The 18583-nt window shown below is 43.2% G+C and overlaps 1 protein-coding gene across 2 annotated transcripts in view; it reads left to right on the top strand.

The window, feature by feature from the left end:
* The first annotated feature begins 6858 nt into the window (after positions 1 to 6858).
* The window catches only part of PLA2G5 (phospholipase A2 group V), a 32271-nt gene continuing 20546 nt past the window's right edge, over positions 6859 to 18583 (top strand). Inside the window, exons 1-3 of one of the 2 annotated variants that reach the window (XM_023219325.1) lie at positions 6859 to 6921; positions 13270 to 13376; positions 16011 to 16169. In XM_023219325.1, coding sequence (XP_023075093.1) covers positions 16087 to 16169 — 83 coding nt within the window. In that variant the 5' untranslated portion in view covers positions 6859 to 6921; positions 13270 to 13376; positions 16011 to 16086. Of the gene's footprint in view, positions 6922 to 13269; positions 13377 to 16010; positions 16170 to 17300; positions 17572 to 18583 lie in introns of those variants that run through there. The other variant, XM_023219327.2, reaches the window with a different exon arrangement.

The following is an 18583-nucleotide window of genomic DNA, read 5'->3' as shown; positions in this document are numbered from 1 at the left end:
TGTTGTTTTTCTCCTTTCCTCTCCCTATGTTCTCTTCAGAGGACATGAGATTTCACAACCTGCTAAAAATGAACTTTCATAATAACTCTGGGCCTACTCATCTAGGAATCCATGAGTAATCAGACAAAACCTGAGACTAGAGACTCATTTTCTTCTGAAATTCTTTCTCCAAAATATTTTAAAAAAGAAAAGGGGGTAAATGTGAGAGGAAAATAGATCTTGTGGCCCCCAAATCACTAAGCTAAAGGGAAAAGTCAAGCTGGGAAATGCTCAGGGCAAACTTGCCTCCCATTCTGTTCAGTCACCCCTGCTCACTAAAATAAATGCATATCTGATTGCCTCCTTTGGAGAGGCTAATCCGAAACTCAAAAGAATGCAGCCATCTGTCTCTTATCTACCTATGACCTGGAATTCCCCTCCCAGTTTCAAGTTGTCCCGCCTTTTCTTCGAGTTGTCCCACCCTTCTGGACCAAACCAGTGTTCATCTTACATATGTTGATCGATGTCTCATGTTTCCCTAAAATGTATACAACCAAACTGTGCTCTGACCACCTTGGCCTCATGTCATCAGGACCTCCTGAGGCTGTGTCATGGGTGTGTGTCCTCAAACTTGGCAAAATAAACTTTCTAAATTAACTGAGACCTGTCTCCAATATTGAGGGTTCACAATTCCAAACCTTCCCTTTTTCAATTTATAACTCTTTGATCTGACAGTAATTTTTTTATTTACAATATTCTACCTATTTATTCAATTGTAGTACAAATAAGTTTCAAAACTGATAACTCATGCCTCTGTGAGAAAAAAATTTACTAACTGGCAGGTAGTGTTTGTGTACATTTCTTTTTATCTTCAGCCTTATGGTATACTTATATTTATTTGTGATTGTATTCTATTTTGGGTTTCATTCACCTCCTGGTTGATTTTAATTATGTATTACTTTGGGTGGGGGGCAGTATGTAAAACTTTCCCTTGTGAAAGATGAAAGTCATACTAAAAGGAATACTCAGAAGAGTGTTGCTTCTCACTTGTCTCTACTATTCTCTTTCCACTTTCTTCTTCTTTCCACCTAATTCCCTTCTCCTCCTGCAGATTTAGTTATCTTTTGTTAATGGCACCTCTGTGTGGTACCTCTGTTACCATTAATGACGCAATGTTGACACATTATCAAACAAAGTTCACAGTTTACATTAGGGTTGACTCTTTGTGTTGTATATTCCATGGATTTTGTCAAATGTATATGGATGTGTTTCCACCTTTATAGTACCATACCATACAAACTAATTTACAGTATTAGTTATCTATTGCTGTGTAATAAGTTTTCAGAAACTTACAATTTAATACAAAGCAAGCAGCTTAAAACCTTTGTTATCTCACAAGACTGCAAACAAGATGTTTGGGCCATGTTCTTATGTAAAGATCATAACCCTCTGCTTTGTCCTCCCCCATGCTCCTCCATGGCCTCAACTCCTAGAGGTCCTCTCCATAGACAGTTACAAGACAGCTACCTTCTTCAAGGCCACCAGGAGAATTTCTCATTTCAGTCCGCTAAGGCAGAGTCTACTATAATGTAATATAATCGAGTGACTGACTACCTCACATCCTTTGCTATATTTCATTAGTTAGAAGCAATTCAGAGGTTCTTCCTATGTTCAAGGAGGAAGGATTATTCAAAGGTGAACTCAGTGGAGGTCCCTCTAGGGTGTGTCTATCATAGTAGCTGCATTTGTTTTTGATTGGTTCTTCCTGAAATTCTTTTGCATAAATGTGTAGATATACATATATTTTCTTTTAGCCTCTTCTTTCTTATATGATGAATGGGAGACGATTGATCATTTTGTACTCTGCTATTTTCACCTAGCAGTAGATGTGGGAAATCATTTCATACAAGCAGATAGAAATCTTTTTTCTTTTTTTCAAAATATGTTTACTGTTTTCCTCCCAACTTGGAGAGGTCTTTTCTGGTGGCTGTCTCAGTGGGGTCTAAGCCCCTCTTTCATTTTTACAGTCCTCCATTGTTGAGATGTACTATAATTTTTCCAACCATTCTCCCAGGATAGACATTTAGGGTTTCTCTGCTGTTTTGCAATTACAAATATTGCTTTAGTCAGTGACCTGTACATATGTGTTTTCATAATATTGCAGTTGTATCTTCTGGACAGATTTCTAGACATGGGATTACTGGCTTAAAGGTAAGTGCATATGTAGTTTTGTTAAGTGATACCAAATTCCCCTACAGAATGGTTGAACTAGCTCACATTCTCACTAGTAATGTACGAGACTGCCTTTTCCACTATGCCTTCCCCAACAAAATGTTTTATTAGACTTTCCATTTTGCAGACATCCCTCTTTTAATGAAAAACTGATTTTTCCAAGTCATTGCTGAAATCCTGGTAAAAAATCACTGTTCCTCCAACAAATATTTTTTGAGGACCTACTCAATAATCTAGGTACTATGTGGGAATGCAACTGTGAGCAAAACAAAAACAGTCTCTTCCCTGATGGCATTTCAATCTGGCAACACAGAGAAATGTATGCCAGATGATGAAACCCCACACAGTCACAGAATGTTGTATGCTGGATTGTTCCATGATCCATTCAGTTAATCTGGGAACTGTGTCTCCCAGAATCCTCTTTCCTGTATTGTTCTAGATTAGAGTGGGCCAACAGGTAAATCTGCCCAAGACTTTTAGGGGTAGAAATAAATCAGTGACCTTTATTCTCTGCAAGTCCTTGTAGCCAGAATTCTGGATGGGCTGGTGCTTGGGTTTCTGGGGTGGTTTCAATTGTTCCCATTCTCCTCTGCTTTGCACCCAGCTTTTCTTACTGCCCACTGGTCTTGATGACCAACTACAGCTCTGGTCCACAACCTGATGTTAGGCTGCAGAACCATAGAGCTGGTAGCTGCACTGGGATAACCCCTTCTAGTAGACCTCTCCAGAAGCTTCCATTTGCCATCTTACTCTGGCAGTTGGAGACAGTTTCTCAGATTTCCCTGCAGATCCAACTTGTCCATCTACCCAGTGCTTTGGGACTAGCAGTGACACTTCTTTGGTTGTCTCACTCTCTCTTTTAGACGTTTGCTACCCTAGCTCCTCTTAAAGTTGCAGGAGGTCTATTTCCCATAATAAATCTCTCATTCTTTAATGCTCATAATGTTTCTGCTTCCCTCACTGAACCCTGACTGATATATGCAGTAAGTGCGGTGGAGAACCAAGTGCTACAACAGCATGTTGAACAGAAAGTCTTCAACTAATCTGGGGATCAGATAAAGTTCTCTGGGAAGATGACATTTTTTCTGAGGTCTGCAGGGAGTTTAGGAGTTATCTGGGTATTTGCTGCATCTGGGCTCACTCAACATTTATTCCAGCCGCCGGATATCTCTTCCTGAATTCCAGAGGCTAAAAGGCTAAACACTGCATTTCCTTTTCCCTCTTTCCCCTTCTTTTAAGATTTTATTTTTAGAGCCACTAGGTTCAAAGAAAAATTGAGCTGAAAGTACAAAGGGTTCCCACATACCCCTTCCACCCAAAATACACATCCTCATGCATCATCAGCATCCTGCCCCAGTGCGGTAGCTCCCAATGCCTTCCCTCTAAAGATCTACTCAGAGTGTGGCAGTCTTCCCAGTGTCCCACTCCCTCAGGGGCAGGTGTTCCTCCTGACTGCATCTAGTCAGCCATCTTGCTCCTCTATCCTAGGTTCAGTCTTTGGAACTCAATGAAAGTTACTTTTTATTTCTAGTTTGCTGAGAGTTTTAAATCATGAATAAATGCTGGACTTTGTAAAATGCCTTTTCTGTATCTATTGCTACGATTGTGTTGTTTTTCTTCTTTAGGCTGTTGATGTGACAGAATACAATAATTGATTTTAAAATGTTGGATCAGCCTTGTATACGTGGAGTAAATCCGACTTGGTTGTGGTATGTAATTCTTTTCATGTATTATTGGATTCAGTTTACTAAAGTTTTGTTGAGGATTTTTGCATTTATGTTTTTAAGATATAGTGGTGTGTAATTCTCCTTTCTTATAATGTCTTTGTCTAGTTTTGGTGTTAGAATAATACTGGCCTCATAGAATGAGTTAGGGAGTATTCCTTCTGCTTCTACCTTCTGGAAGAGATTGTAGAAAATTAATATGATTTTTTCCTTAAACGTTGGTGAAATTTACCAGTGAAACCATCTGGGCCTAATAGTTTCTATTTTAGAAGGTTATTAATTATTGATTCAATTTTTTAAATAGATGCTGGCCTATTCAAATGATCTATTTCTTCTTATGTGAGTTTTGGCTAATTGTATCTTTCAAAGAATTGGTCCATTTCATCTAAGCTATCAAATTTCTGAGCATGCGGTTGTTTATAATATTCCTTTTATTCCTTTAATGTCCATGGAATCAGTGGTGATGGCCCCTCATTTATTTATAATATTAGTTTTTTGTGTGTTCTGTCCTTTTTCTTAGTTGCCTGGCTAGAGATTTATTAATTTTGTTGATCTTTTCAAAGAATCAGCTTTTGGTGTCATTGCTTTTCTCTATTGATGTCCTATTTTCAATTTCATTTATTTCTACTCTAATTTTTGTTATTTCTTTTCTTCTACTTACTTTGGACTTAATTTGCTCTTCTTTTTTTGTTTCCTAAAGTAGAAGCTTAGATTATTGATTTTAGGTCCTTTTTTTGTTTTTTCTAATGTGTGTGTTCAATGTTATACATTTTCCTTTAAACACTGTTTTAAAGGGGTGGGGCAGCGGGGAGGGGAGACAGAGTCTCGCTGTGTCACCCAGGCTGGAGTGCAGTGGCACAATCTTGGCTCACTGCAACCTCCACCTCCTGGGTTCAAGCGATTTTCCTGCCTCAGCCTCCCGAGTAGCTGGGAACACACGTATGTGCTACCACACACAGCTAATTTTTGTATTTTTAGTAGAGATGGTGTTTCACTATGTTGGCCAGGCAGGTCTCAAACTCCTGACTTCAGGTGATTCACCTGCCTTGACCTCTCAAAGTGTGGGGATTACAGACATGAGCCACCGCACCCGACTGCATCTTACAAATGTTAATGTTATATTTTCATTTTCATTTAGTTCAAAATATTTTTAAATTCCTCTTGAGATTTCTTTTCTGACCCATGTGTTATTTAGAAGTATGTTGTTCAATCTCCAATTATTCTGAGATTTTCTAGCTATCTTATGCTATTGATTTCTAGTTTAATTTCCTTGCGGTCTAAAATCATACATTGTATGATTTCTCTTCTTTTACACTTGTTAGGGTATGTTTAATGGACTGGAATATGGTCTATCTTGGTGAGTGTTCCACATGAGCTTGAGAAGAATGTGTATTCTACTGTTGTTTGGGAGAAGTATTCTATAAATGTCATTTAGATCCAGCTGTTAGATGGTGCTGTTCAATTCAACTATGTCCTTACTGACTTTCTGCCTGCTGGCTCTGTTCATTGCTGAGAGGGCTGTTATGTCTCCAACTATAATAGTGGCTTTGTCTATTTCTCCTGCAGTCCGTTTTTGCTTCACGTGTTTTGACACTCTGTTGTGAGTGGCATACACATTAAGGACTGTTACATCTTCTTGAAGAATCGACCCCTTCATCATTATGTAAATGCCCCTCTTTATTCCAGATAATGTTCCTTACTCTGAAATCTGCTTTGCAGAAATTAACAGAGCTATTCCAGCTTTCTTTTGATTAGTATTAGCATGGTATATCTTTCTCCTTCCTTTTACTTTTAATCTATATATGTCTTTATATTTAAAGTGAACTTCTTGTAGACAACATGCAGCTAGGTTTCTGAATGAGAGTCAGGATTTGTAAATAAGACACAATCATATGAGCCTTGAATTCAGAACTGATTTAACGGCCGAGTGAGTCAAGGCTGGAGGAAGTGGTTTTGCCAGTACGGTGTGTAGGAGGGGTGTTAGATTCTGGAGCTGCAGCTCCAGCAGCAACTTCTCGGTTTGACAAGTTGGTTTCTTGATTGTATCAGGGCCAACAGCTTCCTCTGCAGCCCAGTCATGAGGTTGAAGATATTAGTAGCCAAGTGAGGAATGCCTTTACTAGGGTACGCAAAATTGGTTCAACTAAACTAAATGTTAAAGATGATCACATGGGCCAGGTGCAGTGGCTCACGCCTGTAATCCCAACACTTTGGGAGGCCCAGGTGGGAGGATCACTTGAAGTCGGGAGTTCAAGACCAGCCTGGCCAACATGGCGAAACCCCATCTCTACTAAAAATACAAAAATTAGCTAGGCATGGTGGTATGCACCTGTAATCCCAGCTACTCGGGAGGCTGAGGTGAGAGAATCACCCAGATTGCGTGACAGAGCGAGACTCTGTCTAAACAACAACAACAACAACAAAGGCGATCACATGGCCGAGTGTGGTGGCTCATGCCTATAATCCTAGCACTTTGAGAGGCCAAGGCAGGAGGATCGCTTGAGCTCAGGAGTTCAACTCAAGCCTGGTCAACATAGCAAGACCTTTTCTCTACTAAAAAATATTAGCCGGGTGTGGTAGCATATGCCTGTAGTGACAGCTACATGGGAAGCTCAGGTGGGAGGATAGCTTGAGCCTAGGAAATCATGGCTGCAGTGAGTCTTGATTGCCTCACTCCAGCCTGGGTGACAGAGTGAGGCCCTGTAAAAAAAAAAAAAACAAAAAGAGAAAGACCATATGACCATATGGCCATTTTGGGGTCTTCATGCTACTGGAAAATAGACTCAAAGGAGGACCACTTAGTTGGAAGTGAAGTACAAATATGGGAAGAGGGTTATGCATATCAGTCAGATAAATGAAGGGATTACTAACTGTGGAGGTTATCTATGAACTGGCTTGCTCAACACCTATTTCATCTCCTTCTAGTGTACCTTTCTACTCTGCAGAGGCTGGAAAGCCAAAAATGATGACTAAGACTTCCTTGCAGGTAAGCTTTCATCCATTTTAAGATTCTGCCTATCAGATATATTTGCTTGGTAATTGAAATCGGAATTGAGTGAGTGGGAAAAGAGGCAGGACATAAAGCATGGATTTGCGGGTATAGGTTGTCATAGTGGAGGTGTGACTCTGGGGATAGAAGTGGTAACAACAGCTTCATGATTTGATGAGCAGCTCCTTGTTGTGGTAGAAGCAGCCGTTACCTTAACAGATCAGTTCTGGGACGTGACTCTGGGAGTCTTTTCTGGAAACTCAGTCTAGGGCCTGCTTTTCCGGCACACCCAAGGATTCTGGAGAATACTGTAACCACTAGGGCTGCACACAAGGAGGAAATGCAATGTTGGAGGAGGTGGGGAAAACCCAGCCCAATGGAGCACAAAGGGTAAAACACAGGTTGGAGGAGAGCAGGGGCCGGATTGCTATAGGCCACCAGCCTTCTTGGCTTAACCTATGGCACTATAAAGCCATGCTTTTGAAGGTGGAATACTGTTAATCAGCCCTTATCTTTATCTTCAATCAGTTGACTATTACTTACTTACTTACCTTCTTTCTTTTTTTGAGGTGGAGTCTCGCTCTGTCACCCAGGCTGGAGTGCAGTGGTGCAATCTTGGCTCACTGCAACCTCTGCCTCCCGGATTCAAGCGATTTTCCTGCCTCAGCCTCCTAAGTAGCTGGGATTATAGGCAAGTGCCACCATGCTCGGCTATTTTTTTGTATTTTTAGTAGAGACGGGGTTTCATCATGTTGACCAGGCTGGTCTCAAACTCCTGATCTCAGGTGATCTGCCTACCTCGGCCTCTCAAAGTGCTGGGATTACAGGCATGAGCCACCATGCCCAGCCAGTTCAGTGTTTTCAACAGAAAGACATTACATTGCAGTGGTCAGTTTAGGCTAGATGTGAAGAGCACATCCTTTTAGCAGGTGGTTTTAAGACCCAAAGGAAACGAGTGGCTAGTGTTAGAATGACTTTTAGGAGGAGGCCAACAACTCATTTAGGGGCTACATAGAGCAGGTCTTTCTTTTCTTTTTTTCTTTTTTTTGAGATGGAGTTTCAGTCTTGTTGCCCAGACTGGCGTGCAATGGCACACCTCTGCCTCCTGGGCTCAAGTGATTCTCCTGTCTCAGCTCCCCGAGTAACTGGGATTACAGGCATGCGCCACCATGTCCAGTAAATTTTGTATTTTTAGTAGAGACGAGATTTCTCCATGTTAGTCAGGCTGGTCTCGAACTCCTGACCTCAGGTGATCCACCCACCTCGGCCTCCCAAAGTGCTTGGATTACAGGTGTGAGCCACCGCACCCAGCCTAGAGCAAGTCTTTCGTTGCAGCAGGAAACTGAACTGGATGGCCCTTCATGGACCAGGCAGCCTGGTGATTCCGGACCTCCTCCCCAGATTGGCCTCATCTCTCCATTGTGCTCACCTCTCTGTGGGATTTGACCCAGGGATACAAATGAATCCACCTCTTCATCTTTTCCAGAGAGCATACTTCATGCTGTTTTCTACTTTTAAGAATTGTTGCTCCAGAATAGCCATCTCACATCCACCCCACCCTGGCCTGACTGCCCTACTCATATGATAAATCTCTCAGCACATACCAGGCGTGGTGGCTCACACCTGTAATCCAAGCACTTTGGGAGGCTGAGGCAGGAGGATCACTTGAGCTCAGGAGCTCAAGATCAGCTTGGGCAACACAGGGAGACCCTGTCTGTAGAAAAAATTTTAAAAATAAGCTGGACATGATGGCACACATCTGTAGTCCCAGCTACTCAGGAGGCTGAGGTGGGAGGATTGCTTGAGCCTAGGAGGTTGAGGCTGCAGTGAGCTGTGATTGCACCACTGCACTCCAGCCTGGGCAACAGAGTAAGACCCTGTCTCCAAAAAAAAAAAAAAAAAAAAAAAATCTCTAAGCACGATTATGAAAGCAAATTTCTCCTTTGTGGTTGAATTAAACAGGGCTTACAAGAATCCCTCTTTCCATATATCTTACTCCAAAGGCCTTCCCCGTGGGTAACCCACCTCCTATCCTTCCTTCAGCAATAATCCAGTCCTCTGCCTTTTTATAAAGTATTGTACATCTTTGCATATTCTTATTTGTGTATCTGATCTGTCCCCCAAACAAGGGGCTTCTCAAAGCCTGGGGGTCTCTAAGGATAGAGGCTAACACAGTTCGGATGTTTGTCCCCGCCTAGATCTCATGTAGAAATGTAATTCCTAATATTGGAGGTGGAGCCTGGTGGGAGGTGTTTGGATCACGGAGGCAGATCTCTCATGAATGGCTTGGGCCATCCCTTTGGTGATAGGTGAGCTCTCACTCTGAGATCTCTTGCTTGTTCCTGTTTTCTCCATGTGACGTGCCTGCTCCCTCTCCACTTTCCGCTATAACTGTAAGCTTCCTGAAGCCTCCCTAGAAGCCGAGCATATGCTGGCACCGTGCTTTCTGTAAAGCCTGCAGAACCATGAGGCCGTTAAACCTCTTTTCTTTATAAACTACCCAGTCTCAGGTATCTCCTTACAGCAGTGCAGGAACGGTCTAATACAGAGGCTGTCTCTTCCTTCAGACTGAGAATCCCTGGAGAATATGAAATGGTCTTTCCCATCAGACAGGAAACTCCCTGCACCTCATACTCCTCTGTCTCTCTCCGTCACACGCCAGAAAGATGCAAGAAACTTGCCCTTCAGTTTACAACAAATGGGGAGTTCCCAGACACAGAAGATGAGCAGGGACAGCCTCTGAGAGGAAAACTCTGGTGGCTTTAGGGGGACCAAAGCAAGTCCCTACTCCTCTCCTCTCCTGTGCTGAAAACTCAGAGCAGACTGGGCATGGTGGCTCATGCCTATAATCCTAGTACTTTGGGAGGCCAAAGTGGGAGGATGAATTGAGCTCAGGAGTTTGAGACCAGCCTGGGCAACACAGTGAAACTTCATCTGTATTGAAACAAACAAAACAAAACAAAACAACAAAATTCAGAGGGGACAGGGGAGGTGGCACACTGCTGTCCTTCCTGTTCCCCTACCATGTAGCACAGGGCCTGTGGAATGAAAGGGGCTCTGTCAATGTGTGCTGGGTGATGGACTGGATGAATAAATGGTACATCTGTGTGCCTAGGGGCCCCATTCCAGACACCAGGTAGTAAGGCAGCCAGATGAGTTCTAGGCCTGGCCTTTGAGAGACTCTGAGCTGATGGACAAGTTGCTTGTCTGGGCCCCAGTCAACTCGTCACTGGACAGATCTCTGAGAGATCTGTGGCCTAAAGTTTCTAGAGTCCAAGCCTTATTACTGAGAAGATCCATGGACGTGGGAAAGCACCTACTCATGTTCCCTCAGAGAGTCTGTGTTTGGTTTACATTGAAGCCAGGCATAGTGCCATGTGCCTGTAGTTCTAGCTACTCTGGAGGCTGAGGTGGGAGGATGGGAACCCGGGAGTTCAAGGCTGCAGTGAGCTATGATCACACCACTGTACTCCAGCCTGGGCAACAGAGTGAGACCACCTCCCTAAAAAAATAAAAATGAAGATGAAAATGAAGAAAACTAAAAGAATTTGATTTTCTCACAACACATAAGTGCCCTGGTTAGTGCTGGCCGCCCATTCCATCATTTTTTCAGTCGACTTTCTGAGACTATCAAACTGCAGTAAAGTCTCCTTTGGCTCTGGGATGGAGCCAGGATCTTCTCTAGACAAATGTCTCTGAGGCCAGCTGGGGTCAGTGGAAACTGTGGCGAGAGGGATGGGGAAGAGCGGGTTCTATCTTTGCTCACATCCTGGAGTTATTTCTGTCCTGCCCAGGAGAGGCTGCCCACCCTGGAACTGGACACTTCCTTGGCTTTAAGATGTGAAGTCAGGCAGCTGGAAGGACAGACACCTCATCTGACCGCTGTTCTATGGACCAAAGGCAGGATGAGCATGGTGGGTGCAAAGGCTGCAGTTGGAAGCTTGAAACCCTTGCCTGGAAAATGAAGAGCCAGGCTCTGATTTGGAATGAATATGCTTAAAATAAAAATAATTATGCAGAGTTGGAGAAGCTTTTAACACAGATGGAGCTCAATCGTCCCAATGTATTGATGGAGAAACAGGCTTAGCAAGTTCATGGCAGAAATGGGGCTCTAATCCTCTGTAAGGCTTCCCCCGGAGCCATAGCTATCAGGGAACATGAAATCTGTCCAGTGCAACCACCTTCTCTCATCATGTCTGCCACCTGCTTAAGACTCTCCTTCAAGTAAGCAGCGTGTTCTTACTGACCACAAAGTAGCCACTGTTGGGGCGACACTGGCAGTGACCTTGATAGCCTCTAGAATGCAAAATGCACTTGACTTATGCAAATACAAACACTTGGTGGCCCTTTGACTGCCAGGGAGCATTATGGACCCTTGGTTGAGTTTCACTTGGACATATGAACTTCTGATCTCAACTGACTCATTTAGTTGGAGCAGGGAATCCCAATGCCTTTAGAAATAGAAAATGAATATGACTCAGGATGAAACATCAGTGGAAACAGACCTTTCAAAATTGATTAAAAAAAAAAAAAAAACTACTGGTTAGCATAGTCATAAAATTAGATAGTTCTTCCTCCTTATTTAGAAAACAGAATACAGACCGGGTGTGGTGGCTCACGCCTATAATCCCAGCACTTTGGGAGGCTGAGGCGGGCAGATGATTTGAGGTCAGAAGTTTGAGACCAGCCTAACCAACATGGTGAAACCCCATTTCTACTAAAAATACAAAAAATTAGCTGGGCATGGTGGTGCATAGCTGTAGTCCCAGCTACATGGGAGGCTGAGGTGGGTGGATCGCTTGAACCTGGGAGGCAGAGGTTGCAGTGAACTGAGATCGTGCCACTGTACTTTAGCCTGGGTGACAGAGCAAAACTCCATGTCAAAAAAGGGGAAAAAAAAAAAAAAAAAAAGGAAAAAAAAGAAAACTGAATACAAGGTCAGGCGTGGTAACTCACACCTGTAATCCCAGCACTTTGGGAGGCCAAGGTGGGAGGATTGCTTGAGGCCAGGAGTTCAAGGCCAGCCTAGCCAACATAGTAAGACCCTATCTCTACAATAAAAGAAAAAGAAAGAAAACAGAGTACAAAGGGTGGAGTCTGGGTCTCCAATCCTATTCGTCTGTTTGCAGGTCCTGCTATTCCAAGTGTGGTTGTACCTGCCCCATGGGAATCACCAGGGAGCTTGTTAAAAATGTAAAAATCTCAGGCTTTCCCCCAGACCTGGTAGATCACAATCTACATCTTAGCAAAATCCCCCAGTTGACTTGTAGACACGGGAAAATTTGAGATGTACTGCCTGAGAGCACCAAAACATGTCAAACGAAAAATGGACCTGAAACAAAGGAAGAAAGTAAAGCATTTACCATGCTTGCATTGTAATGAGAATGCATGCAATAACTTCAGGACATTTACGGCAATAGGATTTCTTTTTAAATTAATAGATGGTTCTTTTTAGAACAGTTTTAGATTTACAGAAGAATTGTATAGAGTTCCCATATACCGCCCCCTTATCCCAACACATGCATGGATTTTCCTCCTATTAGCATCATGAATTAGTGTGGCACACTTGTTAAAATTAACGATTCAATATTGATATATTATTATTAAAGCCCATAGTGTACATTAAGGTTCACCTTTGTGATGTACAGTTCTATGGGTTTTGACAAATACATAATGTCGTGTATCCACCATCACCCTATCCTACTGAACAGTTTCACTGCCCTGAAAATTCTCTGTGCTCTGCCTGTTCATCCCTCTGTCCTCCCAACCCCCTGGCAACCACTGATCTTTCTATTGTCTCCATAGTTTTGCTTATTCCAGAATGTCACGTAGCTGGAGTTATACAGTATATATCCTTTTCAGATTGAATTCATTTATGTCTTTATGTTCCTCCATATCTTTTTGTGATTTGATATCTTATTTCTTTTTGATAGCTTATTTCTTACACTATTGCTAAATAGCATCCCATTGTATGGCCGTATCACAGTTTGTTTATACATTCACCTATTGAGAAACCTTTTGGTTGCCTGCAGTTTGGGGAAATGATGAATAAGGCTGCTGTAAACATTTGTGTGCAGGTGTTTGAGTGAACATAAGTTTTCAGCTCTATTGGGTAAATAACTTACAATTGCTGGATGGAATGGTAATACTATATTTAGCTTTGTAAGAAACTGTCAAATTGGAGCAGGGTGTGGTGGCATGCACCTGTAGTCCCAGCTACTCAGGAGGCTGAGGCAGGAGGGATTTCTTGGGTCTAGGAGTTTGAGACTGCAGTATGCTATAATCACACTTGTGAATAGCCACTGCACACACGCACAAAATAAACTGTCAAACTGTCTTCCAAAGTGGCTGTGCCATTTTGAATTTCCACTGGCATTGAATGAGAGTCCCTGTTCCACATCCTTGGCAGCATTTTGTGGTGTTAACGTTTTGGATCTTAGCCATCCTCATAGGTAGATCATGGTTATTTTGATTTGCAATTTCTAATGACACATGATGTTGAGTGCTTTTTCATATGCTTACCTGTCCTCTGTACGTCTTCTTTGGCAAAGCGTTCAGATCTTTCGCTCATTTTTTAATTGAGTTATTCGTTTTCTTAGTTTTGAGTTTTAGGGGTTCACTGTATATTTTGGATACAAGTCCTTTATCATATATGTGTTTTGGAAGCATTTCTCTTAGTCTGTAACTTTTGTATTGTTCACAAAGCAGAAGTTTCATATTTTAATAAAGCCCAACTTAATATTTACTTTCCCAGCTCCACATTTAGTGGTATCATGTTGGTAACTTGGAATAGGCCATATTGGGAGCATTTACACTGAAGAAATTGGCAGACTCTACAAACTAGGGATTTCCCTCTTCCTTACAAGAGGTGATTGTTAAACCATTTTATAGCACATGACTGCCTCCTATGAACTTTCTATTGAATCATTCCTGTTGGTCTGACTATTACTTTAGTTATAAGTTTTTTTATGTACCAGAGAAGCTTTTTGTTTTGTGTGCATGTGTAAGATATTGGTCTTTTCTTTTCTTTTCTTTTGATTTAATTGCTCTTGGCAAGGCATGGTAGCTCATGCCTATAATTCCAGCACTTTGGGAGGCAGAGGCAGGAGGACTGCTTGAGGCCAGGAGTTCCAGAGCAGCCAGAGCAACATAGCAAGACCTCATCTCTAAAAAAAAAAAAAAAAATTAGTCAGCTGTGGTGGCACATGCCTGTAGTCCCAGCTACTTGGGAGGCTTGGGTGCAAGGATCTTTTGAGCCCAGTAGTTCGAGACAGTAGTGAGCCATTATCACACCACTGCATTCCAGCCTGAGTGACGGAGTGAGACCTTGTCTTTTTTTTTTTTTTTTTTTTTTTTTGAGACAGGGTCACACTCTTTCACCCAGGCTGGAGTGCACTAGCATGATCATGGCTCACTGCAGCCTCTACCTGTGAGGCTCAAGTGATCCTCCCACCTTAGCCTCCCAAGTAGCTGGGACTACATGTGCGCACCACCATGCCCAAGTAATTTTTGAATTTTGGGTAGAGACGGAGTCTCCCTGTGTTGCCCAGGCTAATCTCAAAATCCTGGTCTCAAGTGATCCCACCTCAGTCTCCCAAAGTACTGAAATATTGAGATTACAGATGTGAGCCATCCCATCCAGCAAGACCCTATCTCTTGGAAAAAAAGAATAATCAAAACATGTCTAAAGAAGAGAGAAGAGGGATTTTCCTTAGTATATATGAAGACTTAAAAAAAATTATAGTAATTAGGCCAGGTGTGGTGGCTCACGCCTGTAATTCCAGCACTTTGGGAGGCCGAGGTGGGCAGATTGCCTAAGCTCAGGAGTTCGAGACCAGTCTGGGCAACATGGTGAAACCCCATCTTTACAAAAATACAAAAAAGTAGCTGGGTGTTGTGATGTACACTTGTAGTCCCAGCTACTTGGGAGGCTGATGCAGGAGAATTCCTTGAACCTGGGAAGTGGAGGTTGCAGTGAGCTGAGATTGCACCATTGCACTCCAGCCTGGGCCACAGAGCGAGACTCTGTTTCAAAAACAAAAACAAAAAAACCAGGTGTGGTGGCTCACACCTGTAATCCCAGCACTTTGGGAGGCCGAGATGGGTGGATCGCTGAGGTAAGGAGTTCGTGACCAGCCTGGTCAACATGATGAAACCTCATCTTTTCTAAAAATGCAAAAATTAGCAGGGCGTGGTGGCAGGCACCTGTAATCCCAGCTACTCCGGAGGCTAAGGCAGGAGAATCGCTTGAAACCGGGAGGTGGAGGTTGCAGTGAACCAAGATCGTGCCATTACACTCCAGCCTAGGTGACAAGAGTGAGGCTCCATCTCAAAAAAAAAAAAATTAACAAATAAATACATAAAAATAAAATAAAGTCAGAGGGGAAAAATTGGTCTGTTCAAGAAAAGGTGTTGGAATCATTGACTTTCCTTATGAGTAAATAAAACTAAATTTCAGCCTCATACTGCACATGAAAATAAACTCCAAATGGATTAAAGGATTAAAGCCCTAAGTGTAAAACCCCCAAATTTAGAACCAGTAGAAGAAAGATATTCAGAAAAATATTGTCAACCTCACAATCAGAGAGTCATGCAGGACTTTGCAAACAAGGTACTAAACGTCACAGATTGATAACTTGTATGACATGAAGGTTAAAAGTGGTTTTTTTTTTTTGTTTTTGTTTTTGAGATGGAGTCTCACTCTGTTGCCCAAGCTGGAGTGCAATGGCACGATCCCTGCTCACCGTAACCTCCGCTTCCTGGGTTCAAGTAATTCTCCTGCCTCAGCCTCCGGAGTAGCTGGGATTACAGGCATGTGCCACCACATTCGGCTAATTTTATATTTTTAGTAGAGATGGGGTTTCTCCATGTTGGTCAGGCTGGTCTCGAACTCCCAATCTCAGCTGATCCGCCTACTTCAGCCTTCCAAAGCGCTGGGATTACAGGAGTGAGCCACCAAGCCCAGCCAAAAGTTTTTATGTTATAAAAATGCCATAAATAAAAGATAACTGGCATACTTACAGCATAGATTTGCAACATATATAGCAAACACTTGTCTTGTTCTCCAATGTCCTGCCTCCTGGAAGCTGCTGATACAGAAGCCTGAGGGAACCCACTCACCCTACCTCCTTCTCCAACAGAGCAGAGCCAGGAAGGACCCGGATGGAAGTTAGGACAAAGAGGCCCAGAATTGGCACAGATACCAACAGACCATTCGTTGAAGAAGAAATCCAAGTGGCCATAAGGTGTATGTAAAAATGCTCAGTTGCACCAGCAGCCAGGGGAAGCAAGTGAAAACAATGATACACAATTTTATACTCATCAGATAGAGAAGAACCGACAGATGTGATATTATCGAGTGCTGGCTATGGTGCCACTAGGAGTGTAAACTGGCACATCCATTGAAGAGAGTATTTGGGGAATGACTAGTAAAGTTGAAAATGTGCACGGCCCTCATCTGGCCTATGTAGTATTCTTACAAAAAACGTTTAACCTGATAATCATGAGGAAGCAATAGGCAAATCCAAATTGGTGAGTATTGGATTCAAGAGCCTCAATGTCATTTTAAAAAACAGACCAGATTAAGTCTGGGCATGGTGGCTCACCCCTGTAATCCCAGCACTTTGGAAGGCTGAGGCAGATGGATCACTTGAACTCAGGAGTTTGAGACCAGACTGGGCAACATGGTGAAACCCCGTTTCTACAAAAAATTCAAAACATTAGTCAGGCATGGTGGCATGTGCCTGTGGTCCCAGCTACTGGGAGGATCGCTTAAGCCCAGGAAGCCGAGGCTGCAGTGAGCTGAGATTGCACCACTGCACTCCTGCCTGGGTGACAGAGTGAGACCTCAGCTCAAATAAATAAATAAATAAATAAATAAATAAATAAATAAACAAGCAAACCAGATTAAAGAACTTTCTAGATTAAAGGACTCCAAAAAGCCACAATAATTAGATGCAATGTCTGATTTTTGTTTGGATTCTGGATCGGAAAAAAGTCAACATATTGGATATAAAAACCATTATTGGGACAATAGGGGAAATTTGCATATTAGATAGATTTACTGTATACTAGAAACAGTATTGTGTTCGTGTTCTTGTCCCCGCCAAGACTGATGAGCTCCCAGGGACTCAGATAGTCAAGATACTTAGCAGATTGTCAGAGCCTTAAGAAGGTTCTGAGCCCAGGACTGAAGTAGGGGTTACTTCTGGCTGAGGGGATTAGCAAAGGCTTTTGAAGTGGCTAAAGCCATGACCTGGATATTTCAAGACTCAAATCCACCGTCATTGGAATTCTCTGGGTGACTGCCCAGCCCCTTTGGCAGGACAGCCAGTCACAGGCCCTGATTGTGCAGGACTTCCTGCCTCTGCAGAGGCAGTGGGGGGCTGAGTAGGGTTCTACCCGGCTGGGTCCAGGCAGAAGTTTTTCCTCCCCTCCTCCGAGTTTGTCCTCATCATCGGTCACTCCCACCCACAGCTTTAAGATTCTGGAGCCCAAGAATTGATTCTCCCTGGATCCGTGGTCTGTGGATCCCAATGTTCCAACTGGAGACGGGGAGCCAGCGAGACCTGGGGCTCCAGGGTCTGCCCAAGGAGGTTGCTCATGGGGGCAGACCTCTAGAGCAGGATTTGAGGCCAGGCCAAAGAGGTTAGTTACTGATGGGGGCTGCACAAATTGGGGGTTGTGGAGGGACGCCAGCTGGGAGGGAGAGACTGGAGAAGGGGGTGTGTGGAGAGCCCAAGAGGAGGCCCAGGGGGAGGTGGGCAGGCACAGCCTCTGTTGAAGGAGTTTCTCTAGGGCTGCTGGGTCTTCACCTGTCATTGCCAGGCCTGGAGAGCTGGCTCTTAAGGAAGCCAGGCCACACCTCAAGGGAAGATGGAGGTTACTGGAAGGTCATACCTAAAATTACGGGCAAAAGCAGGGAGAGCTATGAATAGGCTGAGTTAGGGCTTGTGTTTACGTTAATCTGAGGCCTTGCTTGGATTTCTTTTTAACCTAAACCACAGGCAAATATTCCCCTTTAGGGAGAGAACTCGCCACCATCTATTTAACATCCCTTAACTGTTGAGAGAATCCACTGTGTGCCAGACACTTCGGTACACACAGAAAGAAACCGAGATGGGTGAGATGCCCTTATAGGGAGCTCTTCCTCCTCCCTTCCTCAGTCTCTCTGTCTCTCTCTCGCTCCCCTCTCTGAAGGCGGTTTAGCTTTGGGCTAAGTATACGTGGCCTTGGGAGTCAAACGGATCAGGACAACTCTGAGCTTTGTCACTGACCAGCTCAGTACAGGTTCGAGCCATTTCTTTTTTTCAAGCCTCAGTGTCCTAATCCGCAAAGCGCATATGGTAGTAATATCTACCTCATAGGGCCACCTTAGGGATAAAATGAGAGAAGCCCCATAAAGAACTTAGTGTGGTATCTGGGCTCAATAAGGCATCAGCTATTTTTATTAGCCATTCAACAAACATTTTTTTCCTAGGACACAATCTGTGCCATTTCCTAGGACACAGAGAGTGCCAGATGCTGCCAGGGAGAGATAAATGAGACACTCTCAAGGATTCACAGTCTAGTTTGTTCATTCGTTGATTGATTTCATCAATAAATATGTATCATGCCCTATGCTGAGCACTGGAGATGTCAAAGTATTAATAAAAGACAC

Source organism: Piliocolobus tephrosceles, chromosome 1, assembly GCF_002776525.5.
Source record: "Piliocolobus tephrosceles isolate RC106 chromosome 1, ASM277652v3, whole genome shotgun sequence".
In the NCBI taxonomy this organism is placed as follows: domain Eukaryota; kingdom Metazoa; phylum Chordata; class Mammalia; order Primates; family Cercopithecidae; genus Piliocolobus; species Piliocolobus tephrosceles.
The sequence above is the reverse complement of the archived record's forward strand: the minus strand, read 5'-3'. Positions and strand labels throughout refer to the sequence as shown.